Raw genomic sequence first — 16760 nt, 5'->3', positions numbered from 1 at the left:
CATAGCACAAAAATAAATTTAGGTGAAGTGGTGAGATCTCACCTCTTTTTTCACCTCTTTTTTCACCCTGTTGAATTCATTGCTTTATAACTCTCTTCCTTTCTCCAACTCTTCTAACTTCTTCCTAAGTTTAGCAATGTTGTCCTCATGAAGTTTAATCTTTCTCAAAATTCCTTCTTTATCTAATGGTTGTTTTATCTTTCTAAACTGAACTCTACCATCCTTCATAGTATGAATGTAAAAACCTTCTGGAATAGTTCCTGATTTAATGTATTCTACCAAGAACTTTTGTTTCATTGCTTCAGTGACTTTATTTGTCATTTCAATCAAATAAAAATTTTAATATTAAATAAAAATAACGTTATTTTTTCAGTAAGGAAACGCAGGAGTTTTACGATTTATTTGAGGAGTAGGTTCTGGTTTAAATGTTGGAGTCGGTTTAGGAGTTGACTTTTGAACAGGAGTTTGTACTTCCATAGGTTCAGGAGTCATTGAAGGTGTTGTTTGTGAAGGCGTTGGTTTTGACGTTGGTGTTGGAGTTTGTTTAACTTCAGCTACTTCAGTATTATTTACAACATTTTCTTTATTTCTTTTCAACATCATTACTGCTCCTACTGTAACTAGCAAACCTAGTGGGAGACCATATTTTATATAAGGACTTGACCAAATGCTATTTTTGACAGGAGCTGGTGGAACACCTAACCTTGGTGAGACTGCTCTTTGCCATTGTGCAGCTCGTAAGAAATATTCAATAGGTGCTCCATAATCGTTTGGTAAAGTTTGTTTCACAGATGGTGAAGGTTCACGAGAGCTTGATGAAGAACTCATTTATAAGCTTTAAAAATAAACGTTCATCCTTTATTCCTCACTGTCGTCAGTTGCTAAGTTATAGTCGTCAAGTCTTATTATTGGTATGCCTGACTGTCTTACTTGTATTGCAAAGCAACAATCCCTCATAAATCCAATAAGTGGCTTTGGTACATTTTCAGTTGCTAGTTCAATAGGTCCTTTAACAGACAATTTGTATGTTATTGGAGCAGTAGATGTTTGACCTTGCTGGAAGCAAAAGTCCACTTCTGTTGGAAAACACATAAGAAATGTGTGTTGTCATAGCTATCCATTTATGTTCCACTACCATCATCCACCAATGACTCATAACATCTTCATTAAATCCTATCATATCATTGTTTGTATTGCAGGCGTTCGCAACCATTCATAAAATACAGGTCCATATGATTTTTCAGTTTCTGCAGCATATTTCCATAAGCTCCATGGAAAGCTGAAGATATTTAAACTTAGGGTTCTCAAAATTAACATAATAGTTGTCTTTCTTTCTAATAGTGCCCAAATACTTTTAACATTAATAGGCGTATAAGCTGCTGTAATGTTGCACTTGAACTATCTGTATTCTTTGAGAATGAACCGTCCATAGGAATCCAATCCATAACTTTAACAGGAAAACATAAAGCCTCGTTTGTATAATGTTCTACAAGTTCTGTATAAATGTTAGGGTCTAAAAGAATGACTTTGGATGAATAAAACATTCATTAAAATCATCTTTGTTCGAAATAGTTGCTGGTACATTGTAATAGTAACTGTTCCACTAGTTCTACTGCCTTCGTTATCATAGTGAATGGTTCATTCCATGGAACAAATTTATTTCGGTGGATTTGAATCTGAAGCAAATGCAACTTTAAGATTGGATTGAAAGCAATGATATCATTTACAGATATAGATGTGCATTGTAAGGCGTCGCTACTGAACTTTACTTTAAGCTGAATGTTTCTGCAAAAGCTGAATAAATCGAATAGCTTCTAATGGAAGGAATTTCTAACAGAATTCTTAAACGAAGCTTAAAATCAAATGATTTCCTGCTGTATTGGACCACTAACAATTTGTCCTTTCTGCATGTTCCCGAATGACTCCATACATCTTCATGTCGAGTCTTTGAGAAAACATCTACTTTCTTTATTTGTTCGGTAGTTTGTGAGTTTGAAGTTATATATGCTTCTTCTCTTGCGTTGTCTTGAGAATATACGATACGACATTTGCAAGGATTTGATATCCAGCAACTGCATAAAAGCGTCATCGAACAATCCAAAATCCTGGTGGGTTTGTTTTATTGGAACTGAACAATTTCTTTATCTACAATAAATTGACCTTCCATTTTATACGTAATGAATGTATTGTAAAGGTCCAACATATTTCACCAGGAGGTGAGAGATTAAATGTTACCATGTGTTATTCTTTAGCAGTTCCAGTTGTGATGGATCTTTGCGTCAGAATATTTTCTATTAGTGTCACCAATTTGAACTGCATTGTCTATGATATCGAAATATGAGCGAATCTGATGAATATGCTCTGCTGGAGTAAATTCGTTTAGCTGTTCGTTCTGCATGTATTTACTTCAGATAAAAATATATTTACTTCATTATTCTCACTCTTCTTCTTGGCATTCGTGGTGGAAGTTGTTTCTTGACATTTTCAATGAACTGTACATTCTTTTTGTCTCAACTTCTTTACTGGTGGGTCAGGGTTCTTTGACTCGGTTTGCTTTTCAATGAAATTCACGAACTTTGCAATAAGCTCTGGTTCGTTATTGAAAGAACTCTGGTTCTTTTCTTCTTGTTCTTTTGGTGGCTCAGTTTGAACAGAAGGTTTTATATGGGCTTCACCCTCGGTGCCATGCACCTTAATGTTGTCGCTCTCTGCATTCGCTAATGGAACTTTCTTTTCTTACGTATATTTTACCATCTTTACTCTGACTTACGTAATAGAAGGATGTTGTATTCTCTTGCGTCATTTAATATAATAGACTCTCGCTCTGATTTTGACAAGCTCATTTTACTCGGTTTAAAGTTTTAAGTTAGATTTTTATCCGCAGTCAAATGACTCAGACAAGCCTACGGACAAGACCCAAGGGGTCATAGATGTTGAAGCATTGAAGAAAGAAATTCGCGAGCAAATTTTATCCGAACTGAAGGAAAAAAACAAGAACAAAAGCCAGAGAGACCAAAGAGAAAACTTAGTGAAAAACAACTAGCTGCATTAGCTGCTGGAAGACAAAAGAACCCAAGACTACTGGCGAAAAAAGCTAGAGAAGAAGCTGAAGCAAAAGCAAAGGAAGCTGAAGTGAAGAAAGAGTAAATGGTTTATTTTTATCGGAACTAAATGTATAGACAAATACCTTTATCTGTTGCGTTCAGTAGTGAAAACCCCGACGTCAAAATAAAGGGGAACAGAGTAACGTTTAAGTTTCCAACAGACTGGATTGTGAACATAAATGAAGAAAAATATATTGGCATAACAAATATGTATATAACACGTGCATTTAGGAAAGTTGACTTTATACTTCAAGTCGAGATAGAAAATGACGAACAGTCTTTAAGCGCCCAAAACATTCATATACAAATACTTTAAAGACGATACAACATTGTTGCAATGTATGATTTCATTTAATGAAATGTTCGAGAAAAAGTTTAACATTGAAGTACAAACTTTACAGCCTTTACGTGAGTTCTTACACAACTGAAAGAAGAAGGTAGTCAGCCACAACTTATAGACTTTCATTATGAATTTAATGAAAATGAAGATGGAACACATGACTGTCAGTTTGTTATATATTCACCATTCAATGAAGTCGCTAAAGAGAAAGAAAATCCATTACGTATAAGATTTCAAATCTCTGAACCAAGTGATGATTTCAAGAATGTTTTCAATTATGATGCAATGCTTCCGAGGAAAAATGAATTTTCAAAGATTGTAACACCTGGCATTTGGGATAGAAAGCAAGCTATTCTTTTCTCTAATATAGCCAAAGGCGTTGAAAATGAGTTCATTGGTCATACAAGAACTTCACCACTTCCTAACCCTAAATACTTAAATTAACTGGCTTCAATCGTGAGTTTTGGATAGACATGTTCTCCACTCATGACCATAACTGCCCAGTGTTCTTACCTCCAGACCATAAGGACTGTCTCTACATTGAAGTACAACTCTTAAACTCTACCATCGCAGTATTGTAAATGACCACATGGGCTTTGCCCTTGCCGCTAGCGGCTTATTTTTATCACGAATGACCTCATTGCTGACAAAAATAAATGACCTCAGAACTTCAACTTACGAATAAAGCTTGTTTTAGTCGTTATTGAGAAGTTAAACTTCTCTTCAAAGCAAGGTTGACATGACTTACATAAGTCGAATGCAATCTCTTGACCGTCATAAAGTGCTTTATATAACTGCATAACACTGAACTCAGAGTCTATGTCAAATTTTCCTTGCGGAACCATTAAACCTTTATCTTCATCATAGAAACACTGAACAGAGTCAGGAAACATTTCATTAGCGGTTAAAGCAATAACATCTTGCTTCACACCTTTCATTCTGCAGTGAAATGCAACTTCATTTAAATCGTTAGTGAGTAAGTCTATGTAGGTCTTCTTTCCACAGAAAATACTTTTATAAGCTAAACTTTGTTTATCTTTTGTGATTTCTGCAAAGTCGCTATGAAATTGACCAAGGTTCTTTCCTATAAGTTCGCGACCATATCTCTTCTGAAATTCCTGAGCTAAACGCGGGATGTCTTCATTGAAAATATGCATGCTATCACAGTCCTGGTAAAATATTTGAAGTCCCATGTCCTCAGCGGTACAGAATACTTCATTCATTATTCTCTTTGACATTGATAGAATATTAACACCAAGTGGACAGAAGTTAAAGTGTCTGCAAATGCTTTTCGTTAGCTTGAAAATAGTTTTATCTGAACCATCCAAACCTTCGAACTTCACTATATGGTTGTAGTTTCTGATGGCATATCTTATAGCATCTTTGTCATCTACTATGGTTATTTTTGACTCAATAGGAGATAGAATAGTTTTGCCATAAATGCTGTTCAGAATGAGCTTTATATTTTCTTGCAAAGGATTTCCTTCTTTCTTATACTTTAACCTTAACTCAAACAACTTCTTTACTTCATCTCTTATTCTAATATCTCTGTTTCCATCGTAATAGTATCCTTGCAAACTTCACATTGACACCTTGATATTTTATGAGGTCTTGTAATGTTATATGGTCAACATACATTAAACAGCAAGTGTTTGAACTTCTGGAACGTTAAGTTCTGGATTTAGTTCAGGGTCACAAACTATTAAAGGAAAGTGTCTATGTATTCCAATCTCTGTTATCTTAATGAGAACAAAGAAGCCTGACATAAACTTTTCACCAATGGGTTCCTTTTGGTCGTCATCGAATAAATGTCTCATGAGATACTCTGTGCTTAACATCTCATCCTTCAATACTTTTGGAATTCCTTCTAAAGTATACAATCTTGCAATTGCTGATGGATATAATGAAACAGCGTCGAAGTCAGCAATGAGTTTCTTTTCGCTCTTTTGTTTCATGTTATCTGACAGCATACATCTTCCACCTTGAATACAGCGTGAAATAAATTCTCTTGGTTTATTTGAGAGGTCATATAAATTTCCATTCGGGAAGTACACTCTGTTCTCAAATAATTTGTTAGCAATTGAACAAATACTAACGTAGTCATAAACGTTTAAAAAACTCTTTCAATAAGTCATTGCGGAACTTTACAAAACCTTCTCTTAAAATTCTTACATCTTGTTTGCAGTAAAACGTGCTATATTTTTCTAAGTCGAAGTGGTTTTCATCTATTCTGCAACCTTTGATGGAATCTATGTTTTTCATGAATGTATCTGCATCCCGGATAAACTTACACGCTTCAGAAATGACACCAGTTCTGTTGTCATTTGCTAACAAAACACTGCTGTAGTAGTTGTATGGAAATACTTCTTTCGGTCCTGTTTGTAAGTTAAACATAGCAGGAAATAGTTTAAGCTTCTTATTTATAACACTGTAAGAGTCTTTTATAATAATTGCCCGTCCTTTATATAAACCAGTTATTTGCATTGTTCGTGAACCTTTAATGATGGGAGTTCCTTTCACTTCTGTCATGTGTCTTAAGATGAAGTTTATATCATAACTGAGGTTATGGAAATATATTAAACTCTTGTCAGGAAGTCGCTCCAAAAATTCTGTTGCGCAGTTTTGACCCCATATGCTTTCACTCACTGAACCATCTTCACTGTCAAAACAGATGTTAAAGCTTTATGAAAGCCATCGGTACTGCACTCAAAGTCAGCAAAGAAACGTGCTCAGGAATGACTTGCACTTATTTTTATTTACTTCTTTTGACTCTGCTTTCTTCTTCAGTTGTACACAATACTTTGGAGCATATGTCAAATCTTTAAATGGTGCAAGGTTCTGTTTATATAAGTCAGTCGTATATGTGAAAAGTTCTCCATAAGAAATAGGTTCGAAATATTTGCACTCCACAATGTTTTCATAACATCCCATAACGGTGTTGTTCTATCATAACGAACTACATATTTGTTCCTCTCTTTGTATAAATCTTCATCTGTTTCTCAATGTTCATTCCACCACAAGCTTTGAGAATTTCTTTATAGTTTCGAATGAAGTATGTTGTCATTGGTAATCTTTCATTTAGCATGTAGTGGTGTTCAACAAGAAGTAAGTCAATAGTTCGAGCAGTTTCACATTCTTTTGGTATGTAGTGAATTATTCTGTTATCTTTGGAGTTGTCGAAATAACCAATGTAACATTAAATGCTATACCAGTTGCGTCAGAAATTTCTTGTACTTTACTTTGAGGAAAGTCTCTAACACGAATGACTTCTCTCATGTGGTCAATAGTTTCTTCATTTACTCCAGCCTGAATGCAAGCATAAACGAAACAATTGTTTCTGTCATAAGTGTTGCAGTTCTTTTGTTCAGTTCATTGAAGATTTGGTAGCGTTCAAGATTTATAGGTAATGTGCAAAGATACTTCCAGAACTGACCGCTTCTCTTCTTATAAAACTTCTTTTCACCAAGGATTTCATTCAGAAGTCATCTATATCTTGTTTATCTCCTGTTTGTTTAAGTCTGTTCAATAATCTTTTCTGTCTTTCTGTCAGTGTGCTTTCATCTCTATATGGTCGCTTCTGTGGCTTTCCTTTTCTTTACATCTGACATCGTTAAGCTTCATATTCTGTTAAATCATACATCTTTATTTCAGTAAGATTCTTTATGTTTGTCAAGAAGAAGTCATAGTGCATTTCAACAATACCTGCAGCATTTGCTTCTATCTCTGATATAAAGTTCTCCTAAGAGCTGATGTAGTAATGTTTCCAATATTATTGAGGTTTAACGTAGAACATTCATACTTTCCACCAGTTTATAACATACCATCCATCTTTGTTGGGTGTTTTATTTTAATCTTCTCTAAGAGTCTCATGAAAACCTTACCGAAATGTTTGTGTAAGTAGTCTCTGTTTGGTTCATCTAAAGCTTCGATGTTAAAGTCAATGAGTCTATTGCCTGACTTCACATTTCTCTTCCTATTCTCTTCATCTTTCTTTAACCATCTCTCACCTTCTTTTGGTTTGTCGTCAATGGAACGAATGACAAGTCGTTAGCTTTGCGAACTTGTTCTATAGCATTTTTAAACATCTCTCTCTCTTGTTGTTTCAGTGTGTCATCTCTCTTTCGTGTTTCACAGTTTGAGTTCGTAAGTTCAAACATCTCTTGACGAACATCATGAGAAAGAGCTTTACGAGTATGACAACGTTCGCATTTTTATGTCAAAATCTCACGCCTTACTTCATGAGGTATTGAACGTCTATGATATAAGTCAATAGCAACGTCATTTAAAGGAAATGCTCTTGCATGGACTTCGTCCTCGCCGCGTTGGCGGCTTTATGAACTCATGAATTCTATCATAAGTTTTTCACCATTGTAGTCATTGAGGATGTCAGCGAGTGCTTTTTTGTTTGTCGCGTAAGTTTTGCAACATCTATGTTAGCTTCTGTAAGAAGTTGTTTTATTTCCGAGTGTTCTAACTTAGACAACTTCCGATACATCTTTAGTAGGAAATAAAAAAATATTTTTTTGAAAAATTAGATTAGATTTTTTTTAAGTTATTTTTCAAAATAATTTAATATTTTTATTTTAATGAAACACATGCATGATTGCAAGTTCTTTTCATACAATGCTCTCGCTACTGCCATCAAGAATGAGTTCAATAATGCTTCAAACGTCAATGTTATCTTTAACAAGAAGTTTGTGAAAGAATCTAAGTTTGGTCAGTATGTCAGACCATTAGCTATCGTCATTGACCGCAAACGTTATACTTCACAAGAGTTAGCAGTAGTTTTGAAACAAAAGAGTTTCTTCGTGAATGTCAAAGATACTCATTATACTGTCATAAAGAACTCTAACATTGACTTCTTCAGGTATTGCTTTAAATCTTTCCGAACAGAAAGAATATAAGAAAGGGTGAAACAAATGTGAAATATTATCCTTCATCTCTGAAGACAATAACGAACAAAGATGTTATACAGAAATTCTTACCAAAGGTTGAAGAAGCTTCTATTGACATTGACGAAGAAAGTGAAATGGTTGAAGAAATTGACCCTGACGTCATTTAAGCAAAAATATATTTTTTTATTCTTCCTCTTTGAAGTTATCGAAATATTCTGTTATTTTTTCCTTCAGTAATGGTAAGTCTTCTTTGAATGTAAGTATTGTGCAACCTTTGATGTCATAGTGTGTTTGAGGAAGAGTACTTTTGACAATTTCCTTTATTGCTCATTCGGTGTCATTGAAATCGGTAAGTTTTCACGATAGAACCAGTTTCTGTCAGATTTGTAAATCTTAGCAAGGTCATAAAAGCTTTTGTTGTTTCTTCTGACTAAATGCAACATAACCATATCTTTATCTTCTTCTTTCTCCAACTCTTCAGTATATATCATATACTTATAACTCTTTTCCTTTCCTTTTGGTACTGAACGTGGTATTCTTTTCTGTATGCTTTTATCTTTGGATTCAATGACTTCATCTTTTGCTTGAAGTTTCTTTTCCATCTGTTCGCGTTCTTGTCTGTGAATTTCGTCAAGAAGTTTACAAACATACCAAGCATAACGAGGTGAAGCCCACATTGCTACAGCATTTACGAGAAGTCTATGAACATAATATCCTCTCAAACTGTTTGGCAATTTTTCACGATTTTCATAGAGTTTTGGCGACTGGGGTTTTTTACCTACTCGCTGTTCTTCACTGTTTTCAGAAAAAAGTATGTCTCGCTGTGCTTCATTTAATAGTTCAATAGTGCTTTGGTTCCTAAACCAGTCTTTAGGAAGTTTAGTATCTGGAGCATAACATGCTGTCAAAATACTTTGCATTTGGTACATGTCATCTTTGACTGAACGAATGAGACGTAACTGTTTGTTATATTGTATGTACTCGTATTCTTCATTTATGGCTTCATGGATTATAACTGTTGTTGTGTTCTCTGATGTTGTCATTACTGTCTTTACATACAAAATAAAAAAATAAATAAAAATAAAATTAGCGTTATTTTTTTTATCTTAAGGAAAATTCATGATTTTTGTTGCTGAATTCAATAAAAATAATGTTTAGGTGAAGAGGTGAGATTTCACCTAATTTCTCACCTAATTTTTCACCCCAGTTATTTTATAAGCGTTTTACATGGTAAACGTTATTTTTTAAATTTTGTGAAAACTCAACGGTTTGACACATGCCCTAAAAATTATTTTACTCGGAATTTTGTTGCTGAATTCAATAAAAATAATGTTTAGGTGAAGAGGTGAGATCTCACCTGTTTTTTCACCTAATTTTTCACCCCAGTTATTTTATAAGCGTTTTACATGAATTGTACGATGTATATTTGAAATTCTATACAATTTCGTAGCTTCTATTTCTTCTGTCAGTATGTCAAAAGTTTTAACAATACCGAAGGTTTCTTTATACTTCTTCTTGACGTCAGATAGAAGGAAATCTTCAGCTGTTGGATAGTTTTTGTTCAGAAATTCTAACATGTTCATTTTATCTTCTGCTGGCTTTTCTGCTTCTTTCTTTAAGTCAGCATAGTCGTTTCTCATACGTTCTATCTCTTTGACTGAGTAGTTATATTTTCTAATTGCTGCCTTACATTTTGAACATTGCGGGTTCATTTTTGCGTTATACATTGAAATAAAACCTGCTAAAACAACTAAGGCGTCAATTGCTCTCTTCATCTCAAACATAGCGGGTCTTATTTGTTCGTTCCATACTTTGCCTCTTCTATCTTTATCTCTTATTTCCCAAACACATTTTGCAACTAATGAAACAAAGTTATCGTAAGTCTTAAACTCCTCAGATTTATATATGTCAGAAATGTTTTTATATACCATGTCGCAATCTTTGTCCATAACCTTATGGTTGCAATGAAAACCAAGGAATTCATAATTTACTTTACGTATGAACTTCTTTATTTCTACTGAGTCAGTTGGTTTCACTTCAATTTCGTCGAATTCAGGAATAGTGAGTTTTTGTTGTTGGATTTCAGGCAATTTGGGTAAATGGTCAATAATGTCCTGCATTTCATAAAGATATTCTTCATTTTCTTCATCTTTCGCACTACAGTCTAAATTACTTGTTAAAAGTTCTTGCTTTATCTTCTGGATTTTTGTTTCGAAAGTATATGAAGAAGGAATGAAGTTTTTCATCTCTACTAACACTGACGTAGGATTCATGACTAACGAGTTTGGTGCTGTTGTTGTTTGAATTGTTGTTGTTTGAATTGTTGTTGTGCCGATTGTTGAAATCATATCTTTTATACAAAATAAAAAAATAAATAAAAATAAAACTAACTTTATTTTTTCTATCTTAAGGAAATTCATGAAAATTCACGAGGGTGAAAAAACAGGTGAAAAAAGAGGTGAGATCTCACCTCTTCACCTAAATTATATTTTTGCTGAATTCAACAACAAAATGAACGAGGTCAGGATGTATGCAAATACCTTTGAATTCATTCATAAATGCCTTAGTAAGCTCATAAAATGTTTGTTTTTGCATTCTCTACTGTATCTTCGAGTTCTTCTTCATCTAATTTCTCATGAACTTTCTTGTCTATGGAGTCCATAATATCTTTGACATAAAATGCATACTTTACAGAGCACCATTCAGCAACAAAATGAACGAGGTCAGGATGTATGTAAATACCTTTGAATTCATTTATAACGCCCTTAGTAAGCTCATAAAATGCTTGTTTTGAGGTTGAGCCACTTTTGGCTCGACCGTATTCTTTCAACCAAAACTCAAGAATTTTCCTGCATTTTAGCACTATTGAGAAATCTGTTTAAATGGTTTAACTTTCCTGCTTCTCTTGCCATCTTTGTTGCATTAATGTAACCATCCTTGTCTCTACGTAAGACTTCAATACCGTTATAAGTGCCTTTTGTGAATGTTTCGCCATTAGATTTGTTCGTGAATGTTTTTGCTTCGACTGACATTTCTGTTCTTACATACAAAATAAAAAAATAAATAAAAATAAAGTTAGTTTTATTTTTTTCTGTCTTAAGGAAATTCATGAAAATTCACGAGGGTGAAAAAACAGGTGAAAAAAGAGGTGAGATCTCACCTCTTCACCTAAATTATATTTTGTCTGATTTACATCCAACGAAAAAGTTTAGAAGAATTTTCTTATTCTTTCTGGCATATTTTTGTCTTTCCAGTACTCCCGCTCTAATGGTCCCAGATGTGTTGGCTTTGACTCTCTCAAGTTCTTAGATGGTATAACATCTTCAACGCCTCCTTCATATCTTACTTTATAAGTGTCATCGTTTGTGTTATAGCCAAGTATTTCAATAACCACTCCTCGCTTTGCTTCGTCAATGGTTTCAGCAAGTTTGCCATTACTACTTTCGACTAATTTATGTCGAGGATAAAACGCAATAGAGTCGTCGGCAGCTTTTATAAGATATCCATTACCTTGCGTAGAGTCTACAATATAATAATTTCGACTTAACCTTAAACGTTTCTTTGTCAACGGTTTGTCGTCAAGAACTACACGAACTTTTGTTCCAGGAATGAGGGTAAATTGTGTTGAATTTCTGATATTTTGTGTTTGGCTTCGTTTCTTTTGTATATACTTTTCTTCTTGTTGTTGTGTCATTGAATTTGGTGTATGTCCTGTTGTAGAATGTGTTGAGGAATTATATACTTCGAGAAAATGTTTCATTGTTTCTTCGGTAAAGTCTCGCTCTTGATTTAAATCTCTGAGCGTTCTTATGAAGCGGTTTATGATGCCGAGTATGTTATGGTTATGGTCTTCAGTAGTGTAGTGAGTTATGTTATGCTTAATGAGAAAATCTGTGATTTCATTGCTGAGGTATGCACTGTCTTGGTCTGATGTTAAAGTACTTGGGTTATGTTCTGCTACAAACTTTTGTAAAACTCTTAACACTTCACGAGTTCCTTTATTTTTCATTGGATATGCATATGCTTTACGAGTGTTAACATTTATGAAGATGAGGAATGGTTTATGTCCTCCTTTTCTGCTTTGAATGAGAGTGTCAAATTGGTATGCGTCAGGAGTGTTGGAGTAAATTGGTAAAAAGTAGTCGTAAGGGTTTATTTTTGTTTGATGTACAACATTTTTGTCAAAGAACCTTTTCACTTCAGCTCTGTTAGTAAATCCCCAACTCTTTGCAGCTTCATTGAACTTCTTAAATGACCTCCATGGATGTTGTTCGAATACTTCTTTCAAGCTCATTTATGTAAAGTTAAAGATTTTAACCAACTCGTATCCAAGCGTGCATTGTTATATAAGGAGGCATATAATCTTTTCCATTACCTGCTGGGTCTGTAATACCAGCTACAACATGTGTATGATTTCCTGCAGTTCCACAGAAAATACCTGTGCTAACATCTTTGGGGTCATCTGAGATATCATATCTGTTCATTCCCTGTCTATCCGAACCCGCTGCAAGATTTATATAACCTCTTTTTGTTATTGAATGTGAATGGTTTCCTTCCACAGATGTTCTTCCACTGAACCTATGCATATGTGAAGGAAGGTTTTCAATACCTATTTTCTTTGAACCTCCCATCTTCATTGACTGCGTATTAGTGTAGAATGGAAAACTGTCAACTATTTCATACCATCTACCACCAAATAAAGTGTTTGGATTTATTGGATTCATAGACGTATAAACAGCTCCTATAGGATATATTAAATCATATATGCTCATAACTCTATAAACATATTCTAAAGAACTTATGTCATTAAATACCATTTGGAATGTATCTCCCGGATGAAATGTTGCATTTGTTCCACTTTTATAATGTAATGTTAGTTCAATAGAATTATCCAAGAAAAATTCAAAAGTATCTGGTTGAAGACCTCTAACAAATTCAAATGGAGTTGCTGGTTCACCATTTATAATTTCTGTTGTAAATGTCATTGTATCTGGTTTCGAAAATTTCTTTGTTAGTTCTGCATCCACATAAGTTTTGTCTGCTTTTTTATCTAACATTGCTGGTAGTTCATGTGTTTCAAAGTTTCTGACATGACCTTCGATATTCATACATTTGTTATTTAAGGAGTTTAGTGTATCTTTTACGCTTGTACTTGGATTCTCTAAAGGTGCACTTGAACCAAGGGTATAGTTCAATATTATGTCGTCTGCTCTAACAGTAGTGAAGGATTTATGTGTATGGTTCTTGTCAGCTTTACTGTCTAATGTAGCTTGAAGTTCATTTATATCGGAGATGTTGTGTTTATGAGATTTCAAAACTTTGTTCATTGCTTCGAGTTCAACTTTGTCAGCTTTACTTTTAATAGCATCTTCAAACGTTATTTTTGCCTTAACTCTCAAAGTAAATCTTGGTTCAACTAATACACCGTTAACATTGAAAGTAGAGGCATAAATTTCACCGGTATAACCAAATGCTTCTGGTGCTTTAGCTACATCATACTGTACAGTACAGCTTATGTCATAACCTTTAGCACGAATGTATTTATATCTTCTTTCATTAACATTTTTTGTCTTCGCTTCATCACTTCGTGTTAAATATCCATGGTAGTCCGTTATAATCTGTTCGTCTGAAGTTATATAATGAACATGGTTCTTGTCCGCTTTACTATTTAATGTAGCTTGAAGTTCATTTATATCGGAGATGTTGTGTTTATGAGATTTCAAAACTTTGTTCATTGCTTCGAGTTCATTTTTATCTGCTTTACTATTTAATGTAGCTTGAAGTTCATTTATATCGGAGATATTGTGTTTATGTTCTTTATCTGCTTTTTCGGCTAATTTCTCTTCTATCTCATTTATTTCAAGTTCATGCCTACCACCACCTCCCGAAGAAGTATTTTTCTTCAGCTCTTGAAGAACGTCCACTTCGCCATCTTTGGTGTCAATAATGAGACTTTGAGTTAAAACCTTTCCTGTCTTAATGGATGTTTGTAAAACTTCTTCTTCACCGTGTTCGGGTCATGGTCGTCATCATATCTTGTGAAATCAGAGATGTTGTCATACATTAAGCATATCTGTCTCAAAAGTTCTGCTATTTGAAACTGGAACGAAAGATATACAGAACTTTCATCATCTCCTAAAGTCAAGTCTGCTTTCTTAAGTATTTCTTGAATGTATGCAATGAGAACAGAGTACCTTGGAAAATATTCGAACAATATTTCATTAGCTGTTGGTTTTGGTGGTTCTTCTGGAGTTTCTGTTGTTTCAGTTCCTTCTGTTGGAGTTTCTGCATCTCTTGACTTCAATGCTCTTGCTCTCAAAGACCTAAATGTTAGAGCACCGGGTTTTACAAAGGACTTTATAAATGCTTTAATAGTTCCTGGTAAGTTATTGTTAGCATTAAGTAAGTTCCTTATGCTTCCATCATGTACGTCCATAGCACTATGTAAAAAATCTATACTTTTCTTGTAGTCAGCAATAGACTGACTGTGATTTTTTAAAGATTTGTCAATACCTTTAAGCCAATCTTCATGCATGTCTGATACTGAGCCAAGAATATCATTTGCTTCCTTTAGTGTATTTTGTGCTTCTCGTAAAGTATCCAATCCCGTACGTGCATTGTTTGCTATACGTCTTACAGTATCTATTTGACTCCTTGTTTCTTGCATCCAACCAGATAAAGTTTTAATAGTATCCGAACCATTTGAAATGAAGTTCAAAGCATTTTTAACGTCATCTAAAGCTTCTTCACCAAGTACTGCCCCATATCTTTCCGATTTGGTATTGAAGAACTCCATATGAAGCAGCTGTTAAACCAGTATTTATAAGGTCCCATATCCATGATTTAGCAGTTTTTCCATCCTTTCCATCCTTTCCATCCAACCGTTTTCGCCTTGAGGTCCTTGTATTCCTTGTATTCCTTGTATTCCTTGTGGTCCTTGAGGTCCGGTGTCACCCTTCTCTCCTTTCAGTTCATCTTTATGTTCGTTATAATATTCTAATGTCATAAGGTGTACATCATTACTGCTACCAGCAACGCCGAGAATTTGTTTCTCATTCATGACTAAATTCTTTAGGCATTTAATGTTGTCGTCAAATCGAAAGCTCTTTAACAATTCAATGAGAACATTCAGTACTTTCACTAATGAGGCATCTACTGTAGAATTTATATATTGCACCGTTCCATCATTTATAATAGGAACTTTGCTTGTTGTAATGAATGGGTCATAAGTGTTAAAAGTATCGAAATCAATGACTTTTTTAGTTTTTCCATCGTCAATGACTAAATCATTGCCTTCAATGGTTAAAGTTGAGTTTTCGTTTACTAGTTCATGTGCTCTTCTTGCTTCATTTGTTTCATACGCATATGCAGCAATAGTCATATTTTAATGAGAATAAAATGTTGTTCTATTTGCAAAGTACAGACCCAAACGAATACGGGACAGTAAAGCTACAAACAAACTTAGGTCTTCAGAATGAAGCGCTTGCTTTCAGAGTTGTTGACTTCAATACTATCGCAACTTTTGTCATAACAGATGAAACAGATTTCATAGAGTTTGAAATAGATGACAAAAGAAGTTTTATAACATTTCCTAACAGAGCAGAGTATAGAATAGATAAAATTGCTGGAGTCGAGATATAAAAATTGCTCACATTTGCTCACATTTTGGCACTTTTTTTGTACGTTTGTCAAAAAATTGTGAGGAAGATCTCACAAAAATAGTCAAAATGTGAGCAAATTTTGAGAAGTGCTCACATTTTGACATACGATTATTTTCATACGTTTTTTTGATGAATTCTAATAAAACTTCATTACCACTTTCAGAACGAAGCGTAACTTTTCAGCACGTAACGCTCTATCATGTGTAGTGACATATTATTCAAAAAAACTCAGATTGCTTATCTTATAATAACAATTTCATTAGAAAAAATGCACGATTTCACGCTAAAACTTTGAAGCAATTCTTAAATTCGGATAAAAATCGATATGTATTACACTTTAAACTTCAAAAAATGGTTCAAAATTTAGACTTAGTTTATCTTAACAATATAGCAGATTTTAAGCCGAACAAGTAGGAGTAATAGAAATAGCTCTTGAAAATAATTACAATTAGTAATATGTAAGTCAAAGTTCGAGTATTCTAATAAATAAACGTTCCGGATTTTCTTTACTACAAGAATCAATACTTAATATATAGAAGCAACAGTAAAAACTTATTAGAGATTCAAAAAGAAAGTTGACTAAAGAGAATCTTTTTATATAAGTAATTTTATTTTTTTGAAATACGAGATCGAATAAACATGTATTTTATTTTATTACTATAATAATACGTTTTTACATAGTAAGAAAGTTTAGAGACTGAAATGAAATTAAAAATTGAGAAAAAAATAAAGCTTTTCTATAAAAATTCATATTAATATA

General features: G+C 33.8%; 7 protein-coding genes and 4 pseudogenes across 11 annotated transcripts, besides 2 other annotated features; 2 read left to right on the top strand and 9 right to left on the bottom strand.

Moving 5' to 3' along the window:
* Positions 1-16760: part of a mobile genetic element that runs on past both edges of the window.
* TVAGG3_0912660 (uncharacterized protein) lies at positions 370-828 on the bottom strand (the record flags this gene model as incomplete). Its single annotated transcript, XM_001313999.1, has 1 exon — positions 370-828. The coding sequence occupies one exon, from the start codon at positions 826-828 to the stop codon at positions 370-372; it is 459 nt and encodes a 152-aa protein (XP_001314004.1).
* On the bottom strand, positions 859-1092 carry TVAGG3_0912650 (uncharacterized protein; the record flags this gene model as incomplete). The annotated part of the gene is made up of 1 exon (XM_051251871.1): positions 859-1092. One exon carries the CDS (start codon positions 1090-1092, stop codon positions 859-861), a length of 234 nt encoding a protein of 77 aa, XP_051077445.1.
* Positions 2889-3144, top strand: TVAGG3_0912640 (annotated as a pseudogene). The gene has a single exon. A coding segment is annotated over exon 1 (256 nt).
* TVAGG3_0912630 lies at positions 3506-4025 on the top strand (annotated as a pseudogene). Its single transcript has one exon. A coding segment is annotated over exon 1 (520 nt).
* Positions 4107-4667, bottom strand: TVAGG3_0912620 (organellar and viral DNA polymerase type B; the record flags this gene model as incomplete). Its single annotated transcript, XM_001287974.1, has 1 exon — positions 4107-4667. The coding sequence occupies one exon, from the start codon at positions 4665-4667 to the stop codon at positions 4107-4109; it is 561 nt and encodes a 186-aa protein (XP_001287975.1).
* TVAGG3_0912610 lies at positions 8509-9382 on the bottom strand (annotated as a pseudogene). The gene has a single exon. A coding segment is annotated over exon 1 (874 nt).
* TVAGG3_0912600 (organellar and viral DNA polymerase type B) lies at positions 9731-10687 on the bottom strand (the record flags this gene model as incomplete). The annotated part of the gene is made up of 1 exon (XM_051251870.1): positions 9731-10687. The coding sequence occupies one exon, from the start codon at positions 10685-10687 to the stop codon at positions 9731-9733; it is 957 nt and encodes a 318-aa protein (XP_051077444.1).
* On the bottom strand, positions 11177-11371 carry TVAGG3_0912590 (KilA, N-terminal/APSES-type HTH, DNA-binding family; the record flags this gene model as incomplete). The annotated part of the gene is made up of 1 exon (XM_051251869.1): positions 11177-11371. One exon carries the CDS (start codon positions 11369-11371, stop codon positions 11177-11179), a length of 195 nt encoding a protein of 64 aa, XP_051077443.1.
* On the bottom strand, positions 11548-12099 carry TVAGG3_0912580 (integrase core domain containing protein family; the record flags this gene model as incomplete). Its single annotated transcript, XM_051251868.1, has 1 exon — positions 11548-12099. The coding sequence occupies one exon, from the start codon at positions 12097-12099 to the stop codon at positions 11548-11550; it is 552 nt and encodes a 183-aa protein (XP_051077442.1).
* On the bottom strand, positions 12653-13063 carry TVAGG3_0912570 (ATP binding; the record flags this gene model as incomplete). Its single annotated transcript, XM_051251867.1, has 1 exon — positions 12653-13063. One exon carries the CDS (start codon positions 13061-13063, stop codon positions 12653-12655), a length of 411 nt encoding a protein of 136 aa, XP_051077441.1.
* On the bottom strand, positions 13374-14775 carry TVAGG3_0912560 (annotated as a pseudogene). Its single transcript has one exon. A coding segment is annotated over exon 1 (1402 nt).
* Positions 15972-16760: part of a mobile genetic element that runs on past the window's edge.

This window comes from Trichomonas vaginalis, chromosome I, assembly GCF_026262505.1.
Source record: "Trichomonas vaginalis G3 chromosome I, whole genome shotgun sequence".
In the NCBI taxonomy this organism is placed as follows: domain Eukaryota; phylum Parabasalia; order Trichomonadida; family Trichomonadidae; genus Trichomonas; species Trichomonas vaginalis.
Note: the sequence above shows the minus strand (reverse complement) of the source record. Positions and strands in the feature narration are given on the sequence as shown.